At 42.2% G+C, this 20,011-nt stretch overlaps 1 protein-coding gene across 1 annotated transcript; it reads right to left on the reverse strand.

Annotated features, from left to right (window-relative positions):
- Nucleotides 1-1,255: 1,255 nt before the first annotated feature.
- ATPSCKMT (ATP synthase c subunit lysine N-methyltransferase) lies at nt 1,256-19,991 on the reverse strand. The gene is made up of 5 exons (XM_033110631.1): nt 19,847-19,991; nt 10,213-10,502; nt 8,284-8,421; nt 7,008-7,058; nt 1,256-1,486 (listed from the first exon to the last, which is right to left on the reverse strand). Exons 1-5 carry the CDS (start codon nt 19,860-19,862, stop codon nt 1,316-1,318), a joined length of 666 nt encoding a protein of 221 aa, XP_032966522.1. The 5' UTR covers nt 19,863-19,991; the 3' UTR covers nt 1,256-1,315.
- Nucleotides 19,992-20,011: the final 20 nt, after the last annotated feature.

Below are 20,011 nucleotides of genomic sequence, written 5' to 3' on the forward strand. Positions count from 1 at the left end.
ATCAGTTTAGTAAAAGACGCAGCAAACCATCTCACTTTATCAGATCTCTGCAGCAGTTTGTTATTTAGGTTACAAGGCTGGGAGTTCAATTCTGTTCTGTGATAAGTAGGGATTATTTGAGCCACCATTCAATATTAATTTTTCAAGTATACGAAACCTGTCTACTCACATTCGAAGATTTTTCCTTAACTTGTCTTTATCTAAATCAGTCAAGTCTCTTCTCATAAAAGAGAAATATTAAATAAATGGCTGCTTTCATAAAATAAAGTGACTAGTAGAAACAATCTGCAACTTCTGTGAATAGGGTTTCCATTAGCACCTACAATAACAAATACTATTTATAGACCAAAGACTATATGCCATGAGTTTTATAAATCAGTGCCCAGTTCAGTGTATCATTATCCCAATGACAGAGAAATTGAGGGAACCAAGGCTCTGAGAAGGTAAGCCCCCGTCCAAGGCCTCCTGTTCGGTCCAGGAGGGATCCGAACCCAGGTCTGGCTTACGCCAAAGCTCACAATCATTTATTTTACTATTAAATCCTCGCCAACCACTCCACTGCCACGTATCTTCCCTGAATACCCTATTTCTTCAAATCTGAGAGCCCATCAATGGTAGTTGATGATGTCGCTGCCCATTACAGCTATAAAACACCATCAACCGAAAGGTACATCGCAATTCCAGAAGTGTTAAAATGTGTATGTACACGTACACACACACACACACACACACACACACACACACACACATCTTAGATTCGATACGATACAGTAATCTATTAGTCTTGGAACAAATTATTCCTAGCAAATGTTATGAAATATAAATGCCTCTCTAAATCTTTTAGAAAATTAATTTTGTCATGAAGTTCAGAGAAGAAAGAGCTAAATCTTACATATGAATGAGGTTATAAGAACCTGCAAACATTTACCGATATATACCCTCTTTAAAATTGTTTCTTCTCATCTGCGGCATTCAGTCACATCCTTGGTAATGGGAAGAGCGGTCGGCCTCTCGCCTGTCCATCAACGTGACCACTGCTTAGTCATATTTTCATACATCCAAGTGCATGAAAAGCTGTAGGCACGTTTTTTTAGAACATACCAAAAAAGGAGACTTTAACTGCGGTTCTTAACTTCTGTGTGTTTCCTCCAAAAGTTAGGGAAAGTAATAGCAATTTCTCATTCCACACCAAACAAAAATATACCCTTTGCTAAACACATAACTGTAAGTCTGTAAAATCAAAGACCACCAACACTTCAGAAAAACACTCTCAGTAAATTTTATGTTTGAACAACCGACAAAACTGCATCGACCTTCAGGGCCTCTTTTCCCTTCCTCTGAACGAGCTCATGTCATATGCCCACACGGTGTCTATCCCCTCTCCGGTGACCTGGTCCGGGGTCCAGTGCGGGAAAGGGAACCGGCAAGCGATGACTCTAGCATCACCCTCAAGTTCAAGCTCAAGTTTCTTCTCCAACTGCGGCATCTGTGGAGAATGACAGCCATGTTTTCAGTGATCGGTGGGTCAGAGGAAATGATTCCCAAATGTCCTTCTGTGTTTGAGTCCCTGGAAATACTTGTGCAAAAATTACTAATTGTAAAAAAGATCACGTTGGGGCATGAGTACATTATCAAACAAGCCCTTAAAACACAAGACTATTAACAACAGTTACAAGAACATTTTTTAGTATCAATCATGGAATATGCCATTTTTTGCAGATGTATATCACATATTTCTGGTTTTCTAACTAGAATTATGATGTGGCAATAACTAAAATGAGAAGCAGATTTAAGTTATTTAACTACCTAAGTATTTCAATCTACTCTGTCTCAACTATTTAACACATTTCCACACATTTTTAACATCTCTGAAATCTCACAACTGACATCATCTTAGAATTATAATTGGCAATATTTTTTTCTTTCTCAACAGCAAAGGTGCATATTAAAATCAATAGCACCTAGTCAATGATATGGAATAATTAGACTGTGAAAAAATACACACATTCTACCAACTTGAAATATAGTATTTCACACTTTTTTAAAAATATGTCTATAACTTATGGATAACTTATAGTCAACTTAACTTATAAAAAGTAAAATCCTCTTACTTATCACTTTTGTGTCATTTTACCAATCTACCGGTGAAGAAAGCATTTTATTGTTTGCTAAAAGTATTGACATTATATGAGTAATTTAACAATCATTTAAAAATTGCTCTTCATGTCCTAAAAATATATTACCACTTTCACCTTTCAGAATATTTTTTCTGCTTTCTTCTTTTAATTTATTTTGAAACAATTTCAAATTTACAGAAAAGTTGCAAGAATAGAACAAACAACTCCCATAAACCTTTACCCAAGATCACCAACTTTTAAGTTTGTCCTATTTGCTTATCCAATTTGCCCTCTTCGCCTCTCTATGAACATTTACTTTCTAATTTGAGAATAGGGTCAATACAACATGCTCCTTTATTCCTTAAGGTGTCAGTGTTTTCTAAGAAAATATTTTCTAAGAAATAGCCCCAGCAGTTACCACATTCAGGAAATTTAACATTATATTTCAATAAAATGATTCTAGTAGTAACATTCCAATTTTGTCAAATGTCCCAGTCACGGCCTTTCTAACATTTTCCCCCGGTCCAGGATCCCATATTATAATTAGCTGTAATGTTTCCTTACTGTCCTTTAATCAGGAGTTCTTCCATCTTTGTCTCTCATGACAGTAACATCCTTTAAGGACACAGGAGAACTATTTTTCCGAATGGTCCCCACCTGGGTTTCCTCTGATGTTTGCTCAAAATGACTCAGCGTGTGGGTCTTTAGCAATGACCCCTAAGTGGGTCTGTGACCATCTCAGGGCCCCACAGTCAGACGCCCATGGTCAGACGTTCCTGCTTTGACGGTGATGGTCACCACGGGGTTAAGGTGGTATCTGGTGTCTCCACAGTGTGGTCACTATTTTTCCTTTGTAATGGATCATTTGTGGGGAACTACCTTGAGAGGATGTACATATCCTGTTACTCATCAAACTGTCCTGCCACTAGATGCAGCATTCACTGATGATTCTGGCCTGAGTCAATTTTTACTATAATCATTGCAAAGTGTGGATTTGCTAATTCCATCACTTCTCTTAGATGGAATTCTACAATCTACTGCAAGGAAGGGCTTTCCCTTCTCCCTACCTACCTGGCTGGCTAGCACTATAAGGATGAACTCCTAGGATCTGATTTCATTTCATCGGTGACAATACTCTGCCCTCTATTGTCCTCTTATTCTAATGTTCAAATTGTTCCAGTTTGGATAGTGGGAGCCTCTTCAAGCGGGTTGCTCTTTCCTTTGGACGTGCCCTTGTCAAATATTGTGAGTATTTCCTTATATTTGGCCCCAACAAAATGTTCAAGGCTTTTGTATCTTCTCTTCCTAAGCCCTGGGATCAGCCATTTCTCAGATATTCCTGGTTCCTCTGGGTGGGAAATGATGTTTAAAAAGCAAGATCTGAGCAAAAACTACTACCTTTAAAAGTACCAAAGCAAATCAAGACAAACAAATCAACAGTACTTCTATGAAGATTTTATTCTTTTATAAAGTGGCTTGTAAAAACTCCTCTACATGACCTACAGATACAGTGAGCCAAAATTCTGATTCTTCAGTAGAATCAATACGAAGATAACAAAGAGTAAATTCCATTAAGGATGGAACATTTCTATTCTTTTAACATCCAGGAAAAGATGACTTTAAGAAAGAAAATGTTTTGCTCCGTGGGGGACAAGTTAAATAAGCAAAGAATGAGACAATATGTGTTTTTCCAAAATATCAAGGATTTCTTATGGTAATTGTGTTCATAAAAAGGATAATTGTAAACGTATTCACATTACCATTATTCTTTTCTCTTTTAGTTTCTTTTATTTCCAAATGACTGTCATATGCTAAGTCAAGATAATCCTAAAAATGAAAAGGAGCTATTTCAATCATAAGAAATTAACTGACTAAATCACGCATAAATATGCAACAAATCTGGGTCTTGATATCACACACAAAGGAAAGCAGTGATGTGTCATGTCTGTCTAATGGAATTCAAACTTATTCACACAATTATACGCTTTAGAGTGACACAAACTCATCATATTCTAATTACATCTTCAAAACCTTACACATAAGTTGAAACCAGCTCAAAGGTATAGAAGACAAATCAGCCATGGCCGTCGTAAGCTTTCAGCCACTTCGTCACTCCTTTGTCCCTGAAGCACTGGCTTCACTTGGCTCCTAGGAACCCACCTTGGCTTTCCTCCTCCCCAGCTCCTCCTCTTGAGTCCTTTGCGGGGTGCCCCTCACCTGTCAGAGACCAGGCCTCAGACCTTGGATGCCTTGCCCCCTCCCTGGGCACTGATGCCTAAAATCCTGACCTCCAGCCCGCTCTCCCTCCTGAGCCCGAGACGCCCTCTATCCACCACTGTCAACTCGATGTCCCCACATCCATCTCCAACACCACATGCCTCCCGAATTCCTGATCTTCCCCAGCCACTCCACCTGCACCGTTCCCAGCTCACAGATGGCAACTCCAAACTTCCAGTTGCTCAGGCCAGACCTGGGAGTCACCCTTGACCCTTTTATGCTCACCCCAGGACAGCCTGTGATCCTTTTCAGCCCCAGCGGGCTCCTCCACTCCTCTACTCAAAGCCGCGATGGCTCCCGCCTTACAAGGGCCCAGTGTCCCTCACGTCCCAGGGACGGCTTCTCACAGGAAGACATTTGACCATGAAGGGTCCACAGGTGTTCAGTAAGCAGGCCCAGGGCTGGAGGACTGAAGTCAGAGGGATGGACACGGCCCCACACAGAGGGGCCCAGAGGACGGACGGGGAGCTGGGGGAGCAGGGGTCACTCTGTGCCAGGCCTCGGGGCCATGTGGAGGGTTTGGGCCTTATCCTTGCTACTTTTAAGCAGCAAGAAGTCACAGAGGGTTTTAACAGGGACACAAGTGATCTGTCCTCCATTGTGAAAAGATGCTCTTGGCGCATGAGCAAGTCCTTCATGTGCGTATTTACGATCCTACTACCGGACGCACAGGTCCGAATGGGAGTCCTCATTCCTAGTATGTGCGATGCACACCAGTGTTGAAACGTTTAGGGAACCTCTAACTTCGAGCTGTGACTGCAAAGAGCTGTTAGGAGTAATCAGCCTGGTATCGGAAGCAGGGTGAGAGTTTATAATACCAAGGTTTCTACCTGCAAAGTTCCCTGAGTGTCCTCCTGGCTCTCTTAGGGCCTATGTATGCTTCCGCTGCCCTGGGAAACATTTCATGCCACGATGGCTTTGCTGAGCCCCCGACTTCAGGGAAGGGAAATGCATTTTCACAGAAGACTGAAGGATGAAGCCCAGACTTGGCGGGGCTGACCTGGCCTCTGGCTCCCCAGCACGTGCTCTCACTCCTCCACGTAGGCCAAGCTCGGTAAGAGTGGAAAGCAGGGGCCTCCACACCTGAAACTGGGCCCTCTTCACCCATGATTAATCCACCTGCGTGGAAAACTGCAGGTCATTCCCAGGAACATGGGTGCTTCCTGGATGTCAGCTGCTGCTCCCCTTCTTCTTGGGAACAGTGCAATGCTACAAGTTCCTTAAAGATTTCTCTGTGTGCAGAAGAATGGACAATAACTGCACAAGTGTTGATCAAAAAAATTGGGCTCTTATTTCCCGAGTGAACAGCTCCAAAAACTGACAATCCTTCAAACATGATCAGTGACAATGACTACCAAAGGCCACTGCTGCCCCCCGCTGGGACGCGGCTGCTGTGGCTTCATGGCGCACACCTCAGGCCATCACCGGGCCTCTCACTGCTGCCAGGGAGTCCCACCACATATCACCTTTCTAATTTCAGAAAGCGTGGATTTCAAATTAAAGTTATTTGCCCCCAAATGCTAATTATTCTGAAGGAATGCCCAAATAGCATAATAAGTATCAAATAACCATCAAATATCATAGCAATTCTACAATCCCAAAGAGTTTTTTTTTTTTTAATGGCCAAGGATCATGCCTTTCTACCTCTTGATTTCTATAACAAAAGTGTAGACACCCAGGCTTCATCTTAATTTTATGCTTATGAATATACAGAATCCTGTCACTTTCAAGAATATGTAACAAAAACACATCTAAATTGACTTCAAAATAATAAAAGAAAATAGCATTGCACTGAAGGTTCCAATGGTAAGAAAAAATTTCAAGCACTAAAATATCTTATATAAAAATTAAGATATGAATAAGAAAACAAATTTCCCTGTATTTTAATTGAAAACCGTATCAGTTTTACAGCGGCATTTTAGCAAACATCCAGTTTCTGCAAGATTATTATGGCGGCAATTACAGACTTTGAAAAGTGAACAGGGATTTCTTTCCATGGTCTGAAAACCAACAATTACAACACTAGCATCCCATCCTGGTCATCTTTCCAAAGGCTAAATTTAGGGCCATTTTCAGTATGATGTGCAGTATTTTCACTTTTGAAAGTACATAATCAGAGTTCAGTACAAATCAGTTACTGAGGTCAATTGAAACTAGTCAGTGCTCATCCACCCTGAAAATTATCTTACTGCAAAATCGGAGGGATGATCAATTCAAAGGGAACATTCCCATTAACTTTCCCGAGTGATTTGAGCTGGATGGAAGTGAGCGACCGTGAAAATCTCCAACTACATGACACACTAGGAGCTCATAAAGCAGTTGTCAGAATGGAATTTTTAGGGCTTAGGTAGATCATTAAGACTTTTTATCTGAAGCAAAAGCTTAAAAATATGACTGAATCTTTTACGATGAAATTTCTACGATGAATCTTTTACGATGAAAGCCCTGAAGTACTTTGTTTAAGCAACGAACTGAAATCCAGTGTTGCCTCAGAATCTCTGGGAGGCCGGCATTCTGCACATGGGTGAGCAGGCCATACAGAGGTGGTCTGTTAGAGCTGGAAGGGCCTCCACGACCTAAAACCAGACAGGGGACAGGAGAGTGCATACTCACCATCTGAGGCACCCCAAAAATAACAACGTTTGAGTACTGCGAAAAAGTAACCTAAAGGAGAGGGAGGGAAACAATTCATGGATTAACTTTTAAAGCCAAACATCCAGCTTAACTTTTGTTTCAAAATGTAGCAATTTTCCATTTCACTAAATAGTAGGTTTTCACAGAGTGGCCTCCTTTAAGATTTCCAAAGAAAAAATTACATCACATGCACACTTTTGTTCATTTTAGTTCAATCCATGTTTTCCAAATGCTTCCCCGTAAATTACCTCATTTCATCGTCACAGCGACTCCACCCAGGGCCTGCCCCAGGGGTCATCTGACAGAAAGGCCAAGGAGTTGTCCAGTGACCAGCTGGTAGCCGAGTCAGCTGACCTTGGGCCATCAATGCCCCTGTGGTCCACACTTTCCTACTCTACTCCACATCAAAGTGGTTTTGCAAGAACTCAAGGGATCTCAAAACCACCTGGCTTTTTAAGTTGAACCATCCCTAAAATTCTACCCCCTCTTCTTCTCTAAAATAAGTTTTAAAAAGCAATAAAATGGTCTCTGGTTGCAAAACTGGGGGGGAAAGTGCTTTGCCAGTCAAAATTCTTATTGCCCAATAAAAGTCTTATTTACTCTACAGAGAGATCGTTTGTGTACGTATGGCATAAAAAAATGCAAGCAGAACTCCAATGAATTTTTATAACCTACTGATGACAACGTTACAGTGGGAAATTCTTATTTAAGAGAAAGCACTTTACGGACTATTCCAAAAGCAAAATTACAGGGCTATTTTTTTTTTTAAGAGTACAAATAAACTTGCAAGTATTTTGTACTTTACAAAGACCAGGATGTGACAGTATGGTTGGTAGATTCTTTCTTTCTCTGCCTCTCTGTGCGCACACACACACACACACACACAGAAGCGTCTACTGTTTACCAAGAATGACATTAACAATGCCTATTATTACAATATATAAGATTCCCAAATTAGATTAAAAACAAATCTCGTCATTTTGTAATAAACAGAAATGAGGACTTCTTTAAGTGAGCAAATAAATTCTTGGAACTCACCTGACCGACCATGTCATAAACCTTAAGCTTCTACTCTAGAGTCCAGCTGATCTGCAAATCTATCAACTTAAAAGATGTTCACATCTCATTATGCTGAAATATACACTTGTATTTTAATTACTTTTCTTTTTATACATTTTTCAGTTCTCACTCATACTAATTATGAATCACAAAGTTATGGTTGGAGTTTTCTAGGACCACTCACTGACTTACATACCTTCCACAAATCTGAAATGTAAAATTTGGCCAGGTCCTGCACCCCTTCTCGCCACGCGCGGTATCTGGAGTACCAGACCAGCCACGGGTTTAACTCATAACCAACAGCTGTGAACCCTTCCTTTGCAGCTGCTATCACCTGCGGAAAGAGGCCAGCATTTACTCAAGGTAAGAAAAACATCAACTTACATGGTCAAATGATATGAATATTTCCTATTTATGATCTATAATCATAAAACATCCCATCGAAAGGCAACTCTTTTGTTCAAGACACCACTGGACAATAAGTGTAGTTGTGTGGACAAGGTAATGCCGGTTACTGGACAAAGTAACTCAGTTTTCGTGTTTTTGTCAAAGATGTCACCTCACGCATCAGTACGGATTATCCAGTTTGCTTTGCACAACTATGTAATTAATTCTGGACGGGCCAAGCCCTGGGTAGGTCTGACAAAAAGTTACAGAAAACCCACGGCATCTCTCCCTCAGGGACAGCACAGCAGCGGACGACATACATGAGCCCAGGAGGATGAAGTGTGAGCTAGTTTGTAACAGGCAATAAAAATAACCTGTCAGTTAGGCTTTCCGGGCGGGAATTCCCACCCGTTCTCGGGAATTTTTTTCGCTTTCCTGTCCCTGAATCCTGAGAAAAGTTGGTCAGGAAATCGGGAAAATCGGCTCCTTGAACCCAAGTGGTTGGTAGTATCGGCTGTCCCTTTGTGGAAACGATTCATCGTGGAGAACAGAAAACAGTTTGTATTCTGGGATTCGAGAATAGGAAAGCGAAAAAAATTCCTGAGAACGGGCATTTCCCGCGCGGAAACCCTACTATCAGCAAAGAACCTGCAATTATTTACATATCTCCTTAGTATTTAAAATTGTTCACTCAAAATTGAAAGCAGGTAAAATGGAACAAGTCAGAATCAAGCCAACTGCAGAATGCCACCTGTCTCCTAAGGTGAGAGGGAGGGTGGGCTGGTCCCGGGGGTCTCTCTGCTCACTTGATCCTGCCACTACTCTTCCAGGGAGCACCCCTGAAGGAGCTGTCCCCCTATGGCAACTTCCCGAGTAACTATAGTGTTGCCTCTTTTAAGAAGGACCCATTTTCTGAGAAACCACAAAGATACCATTCGGATAGGTAAAGCATTCAGACCTAGACTTTAAGACTTCCTCCTGATTCATATATTCAGCTCCCGATTTCTTAAAAACACAAGGCACTTGGTAACCTCTTCTGATTATTCCGGGTCACCATGATGAAAGTGCAGGGCCCATGTGTGCCGGCACTGGTGGCCTGTGGCCTGCTGCTCTCCACACTAAATGTTTCCAGAACACCAGCCTTGCCTACGGCTATCCTCACTTTTCAGCTCATCACTAGACGGAGGCCTAAGGACAGTGTCACCTTCCCTGTGGAGGAATATGCTCTGGGACACCCATTTGCCAGTCAGTGGCCTTGAGTCTTTACTTACAGGTGTCCAGTTGGGATCAGAGTCAATTGAGGTCACTAAAAGTCTGACCTTTGGATAAGTGAACCAACTCTTCTTTATTTTAACTCTACATTACCCCACAGAACTTATACACGTGTAAGTATAGACAAATGTAAAAAGAGATGATTTAACAGGTTTATTCTAGATATGCCACCTCTATAGGCCCAAGTTTCTTAGCGGGCAATGTCATAATTACCAATTAATTGTTTCTCTTTACCCGGCGTGTCTGCAGAGCACTTTTTCCTTTAAGAGATAATGAAATCGGAGAAAAATACATTCCAAATTCATGTTGGAGGATTTGACAGTTCAGCCGAACATACACAAAACTAAACAACTGCTTTATTAATGTCAGATTTAGCGAGAAATCTTTGCATAAACCTCCTAAAAAATGTGAAACAGAATTTTAACAGTTCTGGCTCCAAACCTTAAAATGTCTTAGCATAACTCACAATCCGTCCGTCGCCACTACCAATGTCCACCAGCGGTCCTCTTCCGCTTCGCAACATTTTCACAACATTTTCGATCTGCTTTGTGGTTGCAGGTACAAAAGGCAAACAAATTTTTCGGAGGGCGGGTGTTATAAATGGGGTGGCCACGGCATACACGGCCACCAGTGTTCCCCCAACAACCCCAGTAACTAAGAATCCCCAACTGCTCTTCTTCAAGCCGTTGGCTTCAAGACTTGTAGGCAGAGCATGTCCTGACTGACTTTCTTCTTTACGTGTTCCCGGGTGTGTACCTAGATTGAGAGCAAGCAGAAAATATACACGTAACACCAAATCTGAAATCCGAAGTAGCGTTTTCTTCTACAATTTCTTATTGACAAACAAATTCATGCTTTGTAAAGGATAATATAGCTGAATACAATTTGAATTACAAATGTAGGACTCCACAATGAGTCCTAAATTTCACGAACTAAATTAAAGTGTTTTAGAGAAAACTATTTGACATTAAATTGCATTAATCAAATGGTATTTAGTTTTGGTGGAAAACTAAAATGTTTTCTTTCCAACATTCTTTTTTGTTGTCTCCAGAAGTCAACCTTAGAAAACAATGTATTCATACCGATTTGGTATTTTATGAATTCAATATCCACTAATACAAATACTAACCATAAACTCCATATTTTTATGGTTCAGAACAAAGACTCATACATAAGCATGAAAATGTCTAATTATTACCCTATTCCAAATAGGAGAAAAGGATTTTATATCAAAATTAGGCATCTCTAATTGTCGCACAAAATTTTAAAGTAATAGAGACAAAAAAATCATGTTTTACTAAAAATCTTAAGAATGGTAATAAAGAGATTTTTAAAGCAGATCCAAAAAGAACAAAAAGCAATCATTTCAATGCTTTCACAAGTATAGAATAAAGCAAAAGAATTCCAACTGCTGATTATAGAGAAATGAACAATACTTTATTCTCTTGAGTTTTATCCTTTAAACACAGTCTTAATAAGATCTCAAGTTTTTTAGATTGAAATTGCCTTGAAATTAATTTTGAAATTGATTAACGACCAGCACAATACCACAGGTAGGAGCATGAGCCTGCCGAAGGTAGAACCCCAGCCGCAAACCTTGCTAAGGGCGTGACCCGTCACCTCTCTGAACCCCGTTTTCCTCATCTGCAAACTGGGGGTCACAAGGTCGTTGTGAGGACGAAATGAGTGGATGCAGCCAAAGCACTCAGAACGGTGCCTGGCACTGGAATCCCACAGGGAACAAGAGTATCCTGTCCTGAAGCAGCTCACCGTCTAGCTCAGGAGCTAAGACCAAAAACACAGGAACCCAAGGAAACAGGAGGGAGAACAGATTCTTGTCACCCGAAGGCATCAGTGTTCATAGTTTCAGTAATTAGTAGGTCAGTGAAGAGCTCCAATGGATTCGTTTCCTATTCCTGCTCTAAGAAATTACCAACCTAGTGGTTAAAACACGTTTCCCATCGTACAGCTCTGGAGGCCAACAGTTGGACATAGGTCGGACCGCGTTCCTTCCGGAGGCTCCAGGGAGCGACAGGTTTGCTTGCCTTTCCTGCTCCCAGGGCTGCCTGTGTTCCCTTTCCGCTGGACCCTAGTGATTACCCGGGGCCCACCCAGACAAGCCAGGGTCATCTCCCTATCGCCAAGTCCTGAACTTCATCCCATCTGCAAAACCCCTCATGTAACAGTCACAGATTCTGGGGATTAGGACGTGGGCCTATTTGGGGGTGAGGGGTGGGAGTCATTCTTCTACCTACCAGAGCCATGAAATGTGGTGACCTGTTACAACTCTGTAAAGCACAGATTTGAACTCAGGACACACCAAAAGCTAGCCCATACCTGAGTCCCTTCTCCAGGGCAGCTGATCAACCACCGACACCCTCTGTTCAGTGTGCCTATTTTGTTGTGATGCCTGAGGTCTGCTAAAGTGAGGTTTAAAACTGGTTCATAGTGGAAACCAACTCAGAAACAAAAACAACAGGTCTACTGCTGGTGCTGGAGGTAAAAATTAAAGTTTAGGAAGGCGATGGTGTTTGATAGAAAGCAAGAGTCTGAAATACATTTTCAGTTATACTTTTCAGCATTGTATGAAAGACCTTATATGCTATAGCAGTAGTCATGCATTTGACTGTTTTTTGAAAAGGCACAGCACATGTCATGGCTTGCATAAAATTATCCTGTGGGCATTCCAATTGTACAGCACAGTGGTTAAGAGGATTTGAGTCACACCGTTCTAGAGGCTCAGAACTTAACTAGGGTAAGTTGTTGCATCCTCATGGGGTTATTGGGAGTTAGATAAATAATACATATAAAGCCCTTAGCACAGGCCTGAGAGAGTGAATTAGCTGCTATTATTCTCAATACTATAGGAGGTGTGGAGGGGGATACAGAGAACCAATAGTTTTTAACAGCTTTCTTGAGATATAATTCATATATCATATAATTTGCCCATTGAATGTGTACAATTCAAAGGTTTTTAGTATATTCCTAATCTGTGTAACAATCACCAAGTTTAGAACATTTGCGTTACACCAAGAAGAAACCCTTATCCTTTAGTTACCAACCTCCTATCCTCCCCCTCACTCCCTAGCTCTAAGCAAACACAGAATCTATTTTCTGTCTTAACGGAGTTCCACTCTGGACTTTCACAGGAGTGAAATCATATGAAAGTGGTCAGTATGTGGTCTTGTGTGACTGGCCTCTTTCACTTAGCATGTTTTTAACATTCATCCATGCTGTACCACGTATCAGCATTTTACTCCTTTTTATGACCAAATAATATTCCATTGCATAGATGGACCACATTTTGTTTATCCATTTGTCCATTAATGGACAGTTTCTCTAGTCAGCATAAGCCGGTAGACAGCCGATTACACAAACATGAGTCAGACAACCCAAATTCTACTTCACCTGTGTAGACCTGTACCCTTGAATTCAACCAGCAAGATATAACAATGGGCTCCTGTCTCCAGGGCCTCCCATCTCACCTGTGTGTGGTGTAGGGTCCACTTGAGACAGATACAAAGCAGGTTGTGAGAAATGCTATAAAGTGTACAAAACGCTGTGGGAATATAGGGGTAGGTGGAGGGAAGACTGATCCCAAGAATGGAACCAGGAAGGTGTTGACAGAAAGACAGAATCTGAGCTGTGCCTGAAGGTGCTGGCAAAAGAAGGAAGCCTAGGAACTAAGGCATGGGAGGTGGGGAAACCATTTGCTGAGTAAAGTGGGGGACAGACCAGGAAGGGAGGTGGGAAACCTTGATGCCAGGCTAAGCAAGCATTTTACTCTTGTGCACTGGGATGAAACGCAGCAAAATCACCACAATATTTGTGTTTTTAAGAAAAGCAGCACCAGCAGCAGTGACCCTTGATGCAATCACTGAATTTTCTGTCACAAGGTTTTATACCTGTAAGTCTTTCAACTTCATAAAGATTTGTATGAACTTTTGAAGATACTATGTAAATCCAATATAATTATATTGCTACCTCCAGTCAATAAAAAAGTATTGATTTTTATCAGTGAAAACCAGTCTCTGAAGACTCAAAACTAAATTCAAGACTGCTTCTACACATTTCTAATCCTTTTATCCTTTTACTGAGACATGTTCAGATTCATATGACTATTTACTGTGGTATAAGTAAATGACAAAGATTTCTGTCAGCTGTGCTCTTTGGAACATCGAGCCATTCCATTAAATGAAAGCTGTGGTGGCCACTGGCCGTTGAGCACTTGGAGGGTGTCAGTCCTTGAAAATAAAGGACCCAGATCAGAGAAATCCAAGATGGCAGGGTTGAAAAACACTGTGCCTGCTTCTTTCCATGAACACATTAAAATTACAACTAAATTATAGATCAACCTGGAGAACCACCTGAAGTCTAGCTGAACAGTTTTATAACTAAGGATATAAAGAAGAAGCCACGTCCAGACTGGTAGGAGGGGCGATGACGCAAAATGGGCTGGCCCCAGACCTCCACGTGGCAGCTGAGAATCAGGAGGGGTATCTCGGCCGTGGAGGTTCACCCAAGAGTGAAAGGTCCCAGCCCCACACTGGCCTCCCCAGCCTGGAGTACTCGTGCTGGGAACAGGAGCTCCCCCACAATATCCGACTGTGAAAAACAGTGGCAATTCTGACCATCCGGGTGGGAAAGAAGGCTGTGGGAAACCCAGCTGTCCTCTTAAACAGCCTGCGCACAGACTCACTCAGTTTCAGGCACCTACCCTGGGCTCCAGGGGAGGGATGGTGACTCGGGGGGTAGTCAGAGGCATACGGGGGGCAGACTGAGGTGTGTGGCCTCAGGGGGAGGCCTGGAAGACAGTTGCCATTTCCCCTGTATGGGGGACTGCTCCTGTGCAGCCGGCAGGTGGGCACCATCTTTCCTGTATTGAGCCCTCCCCTTCCGGCCAAAGCTGAATCTGATCGGCGTGGTGAGATCCACTGCTCTGGCCCGCTGACTCACTAGGACCCCACTCCATCCAACTTCCCCAAAGCTGGAGGCACTTTCTCTGCCAGCAGCCAGCCCCACCTACATTGCCCTCTTTCTTGGAAAATTGTTGGGAGTCCACAGGCCCCAGGCAGGCAGGGACTGACCTTGGTGTGCTCTGGGACTTTGAGTAGCTCCGGGCTCAGCACTGGAACCAAACCAGGGCCTAGATTAACCTGGTGACCACAACTCTTCCCACTCTATAGGGTCCCTGAGACCTTGCCTCACCCAACTCGCGCAAAGCTTTATCAGTGGCTAAATCTTAAGGAAGCCAGCAGGTAGCAGCAGGCCTTGAGTTGGTCCTGGCTTCTTGCGGAGCTACCCCAAGCCCAATACTGGTTGCAGAAGTCCTCAGTTCACAGCGTGGCCTCTCACATGAGCATACAACTTTAGCACAGGCAGTAAACCACCACAGATCACTCTGTAGCTCCTACCAGGTAGTCCACAGCAGGTCACAAGCAGTGAGTGACCTGGGCCTACATTGGAGCCCCTCCCAAGAGGCTCCAGAACCAACATACTTGGAGGTTGGCTTCAAACCACAGCAGAGCAACGCCCAATTAGCCCCACAAGAGGCACACCCAAAGGGCAGTCTCAACAGGCACCAGAGCCTGCTGGGGTGAATCCCACTTAGTGGGGTAAATTCCCCACACAGCAGCCTTAAGCTGTGGACGGGTCCAAAGCCCACAGCCAACCAGCCTGAGGGTCAATCCCACCCACTGATGTGCCAGTAGCAATCAAGGCTATAACAGGAGGGCACACACAACCCACATAAGGGACACTCCTGGAGCACTCAGAGCAAGTGACCAGTGAGACTGTGCCAGGGCCCCACAGGGCACCTACTATGTAAGGCCACCCAGCCAAGAGTGGAAGACATAGCAGATCTACCAAATACATAGAAACAACACAGAGAGGCTGCCAAAATGAGGAAACAAAGAAATATATCCCAAATAAAACAGGAGAAAACTCCATAAAAAGAACTAAACGAAATGAAGGCAAGCAATCTACCAGATACATAGTTCAAAACACTGGTTATAAGGATGCTCAAGAAACTTAGTGAAAATTTCAACAAAGAGATAGGAAGCATAAAAGAGGACATAGAAGCCATAAAAAAGGGCCAGTCAGAAGTGAAGAGTACAATAACTGAAATGAAGAATGCACTAAAAGGAATCACCAGCGGACTAGATAAAGCAGAGGATCGAATCGAATCAGTGATTTGGAAGGCAAGGTAGCAGTTGGAACAACAACAAAAAATGAGGATAGTTTAAAAGACCTCTGGGATAACATCAAGCATTAACGACATTCACATCACAGGGGTGCCAGAAGGAGAAGAGAGAAAGCAAGGGATTGAGAACCAATTTGAGGAAATAATGACTGAAAACTTTCCTAACCTGGTGAAGGAAATAAACATACAGGTCCAGGAAGTGCAGAGAGTCCCAAATAAGATGAACCCAAACAAGCCCACACCAAGACACATTATAATTAAAATGGCAAAGGTTAAAGACAAAGAGAGAATCCAAAAAAGCAGCAAGGGAAAGGCAACTAGTAACTTATAAGGGACTTCTCATAAGACTGTCAGCTGATTTCTCAACAGCAGCTTTGCATACCAGAAGGGATTCACAGGAAGTATTCAACGTGATGAAAAGCAAGGACCTATAACCAAGGGTACTCTACCCAGCAAGGCTATGATTTAAAATCGAAGGATAGATAATGAGCTTCCCAGACAAGAAAAAGCTACCAGACATCACCACTAAACAAGTATTACAAGGAATGTTAGAGGAACTTCTTTAAGGCTAAAAAAGATCAGAATTATGAATAATAAAATGGCAACAACTACATATCTATCAACAATTACTTTCAATGTAAATGGATTAAATGCTCCAATCAAAAGACAGAATGGATAAGAAAACAAGACCCTTACATGTGCTGCCTACAAGTGACTCACTTCAGATCGAAAGACACACAGAGATGAAAAGTAAAGGGATGGAAAAAGGTATTTCATGAAAATGGAAACAAATAAAAATCTGGGATAGCAATACTTACACCAGACAAAATAGACTTTAAAACAAAGACTATAACAAAGAGGGACTCAATAATCCCACTCTGGAAATTTATCCGAAGAAACCCAAAATGTTACTTTGAAAGGACATACACATCCATATGTTCATTGCAGCATTGTTTACAGTGGCCAAGATGCAGAGGAAGCCTGGGTGTTCGTCGATGGATGAATGGATAAAGAGTATATATATACAGTGGAATATTGCTTTGCCATGGAAGGGAATGGGTTCCTGCCATCTGCAGCGCCATGGATGGACCTGGAGGTAATTGTGCTTAACGAAGTATCAGAAAGAGAAAGACAGATGCAATGTGATTTCACTTATATGTGAAATCTAAAGAACAAAATGAAAAAATAGAAACAGACTCAGAGATACAGAGAACATTTTGTTGGTTGCCAGACAGGAGTGGGGTTGGGGGAGAGTGAAAAGGGAGAAGGAATTAAGTATAAATTGGTTGTTACAAAGCAGTTACAGGGGTATAAGGGGGATAGTCAATATAGTAATAACTATGTATGGTGTCAGATGGGTACTAGATTTGTTGGGGTGATAGATGGGAGTTGGGGGGCTGAGTGAAAAGGGGGAAGGGATTAAGAAGTATAAATTGGTAGTTAAAAAGTAGTCATGGGATGTAAAGCATAGGAAATGTAGTCAATAACATGGTAATAACTGCATAGTGCCAGGTGGGTGCTAGACTTGTCAGGGGGATCTCTTCTTAAATTATATAAATATCTAACCACTATGCTGTACACCTAAAATTTATATAAAATAACACTGAAGGTCAACTACAACTGAAAAATTAAAATTGGGGAAGGAGAAGGGGAATAAGAGGTCCAAATTTCCAGGTATAAATCAAGGGGATGTAATGTACAGCATAGAGAATATGGTCAATAATATTGTGATAGCAGGGTACGGTGTCAGATGGTTGCTGGATTTATCATGGTGATCACTTCTTTAGATATAAAATGTTGATCAACTATGGTCCACACCTGAAACTAATATAATATTGTGTTACCTGTATTTTTAATAAGAATCTTTTAAAAAAGAAGAAAGTAAAGGACCCAAAGAGGTGAATTTCTGTTGTATCCATGCTTGCTTAGCTACTGACTTCTGATAATGGTTGAAAATCTCAATTTTCAGGGACAGATTTGGGCCAGCTAGAGGCAGTGACAGACGTACCAAAAAGTACACAGGGTTCTCATTCAAGTTCAAGCCAAAGGAAAAAGGCCAAGAAGAAAGAACAGGGCTGTTTGGAATTATAACCTGCCATATTTGTTTAAAGTGGGATTTACAAAAAAAAAAAGTGGGAATTACATGAAAAAAATAAAGTTCAATGCCATGAGTTTCATTACAGGCCAAACAGAAGGCAATAAGGTACCCTGGAGACATTTAAAAAAAAAAAAAAAGTTAGTGACAAGAGTAAGGGACCATAGTAACAAAAGGAAACCAGACTCTGGGTGGTTAGCACACAAGAGTATATACAGAGGGTGTCAAAAAAATGTATACACACTTTAAGAAAAAAAAAAAACTATTAAAATTGTAATACTCAGTATACACCAATAACAAAAGATGAATACAAGTCACGTTTGACTTCCACAATTACAAGAGGTGCTCAAACTGGTTACCATGAGCGTAATTTTAATACATTTTCCTTTCTTAAAATGTGTATTCATTTTTTGGCACCCTCTGTAGATGTCATATCATAATGTTATACACCTGAAATCTGTTATTAACCAGTTACCCCAATAAATTTAATAAAAATAATTTTACAATAAAAATAAAAGGGGGGGTTATATTTAAATGTCACAATATTTAAGGGCTATTGTGTACTTGCATTCACACACCACTTGAAAAACTACAGCATATATTTTATGTCCCTTTAACATATTTTTTGGTCCCTTAAGAAGCCTTTCTTGTAGTGGTCTAATGCCATTTGTGTCCTTTTCATATACAGCACCTATCAATACTAGAAAAAATGACAGGAAATAAAAATAAACTGCATGGAGAACATCATTAGATATTTCCTATACTTCACAACAATCTAATGGGCCAAAGAGATTGCAGAATTCACCATTTTGAATGAGGAAATACTGAATTGGCCAAGTTAAAGTGAATTGAGACCTGACTCCAAAATCTAAAATGTCCCTGGATCATCACTCTTAAAGTCTAAGGGAAGTGGGCCAAGCGTTAGAAGTTAAATGATCATGAACCAACCAGGGAGAAATCCAGTTTTTGACTTTCAGGCCAGGGTTAAAAGTTACAACGCACCCGTCAGTTGGAACATTTGAGTAGCTAATGAAGACTAGGAATAATACAACAAGCGTTAAGTCTGTGTTCTTTGGCAGCTGGGGTGCAGGGAGGCTGGAAATCCATAACAAATAGCCTATAAAATATTAGGTTGTGATCAGTGCTCCAAAGGAAAAGCAGTGTTAAGGGATTTGGAGGACGGGGTACTATTTAGTTAGGGGTGCCAGGAGAGAGCTTTCCCAGGCAGCACAACACAGGGCTTCCGAGTGGGATCCTTAGCACAAGGCTGTGCAATTTTGCTTACTAGCTAGCTGTACAACGTTGGGCAAGTTACTGCACCACTGATGCAAAATGGGCATTTCTTTAACCAACACTTAAACAGAGCTTGCTAAGCACCAGGCACTGTTCTCTCTGAATCCGCACTGCTGCAGTGTTTAAGATGGATCCTATTACTGCCACTGTTGCAGACAAGAAAACGGAGGCACAAAGAAGTCCCTGCCCCAAAGACACACCTAGTCAATGCCAGCGCTGTGACTCCCACCAAGACAGTGTGACTCCCAGTACCAAGAACCCCTAAGATTGTGCCAACGACTACGTGAATTATTCACCCTAAAGGGCTGAGAACAGTTCTGGGCAGCTAGATCCCAGGACCAGCGAACGCACCCGCGACCTGCCGAACGGGCGCGGTGGGCACGAGCACTGTACCCCCAACGCCAGACTCCGAGCCAGAGCCGCCACAGAGGCTAGCGCCCCCGCCCGCCTCCGACACGGCCCGCGCCCAGGCCGGCACCCAGGGAGCCCGCCATGCCCGACCAGCCTCACCTCCTCCTCCCTCCATCACGAGATTTCCGGCAGCGGCGTTGGGGGGCGGGGGGAAACCCGGAAGTGGACTCTACCATCTTCTCGGAGTCGGTGTAGGATGGAGGGAGAAAATAAAGTAAATGAGTTCCTCGTCGGGACCCACTGTTCAGAAATTGTGTAACTTCA

This window comes from Rhinolophus ferrumequinum, chromosome 7 (genome assembly GCF_004115265.2).
Source record: "Rhinolophus ferrumequinum isolate MPI-CBG mRhiFer1 chromosome 7, mRhiFer1_v1.p, whole genome shotgun sequence".
Lineage (NCBI taxonomy): Eukaryota > Metazoa > Chordata > Mammalia > Chiroptera > Rhinolophidae > Rhinolophus > Rhinolophus ferrumequinum.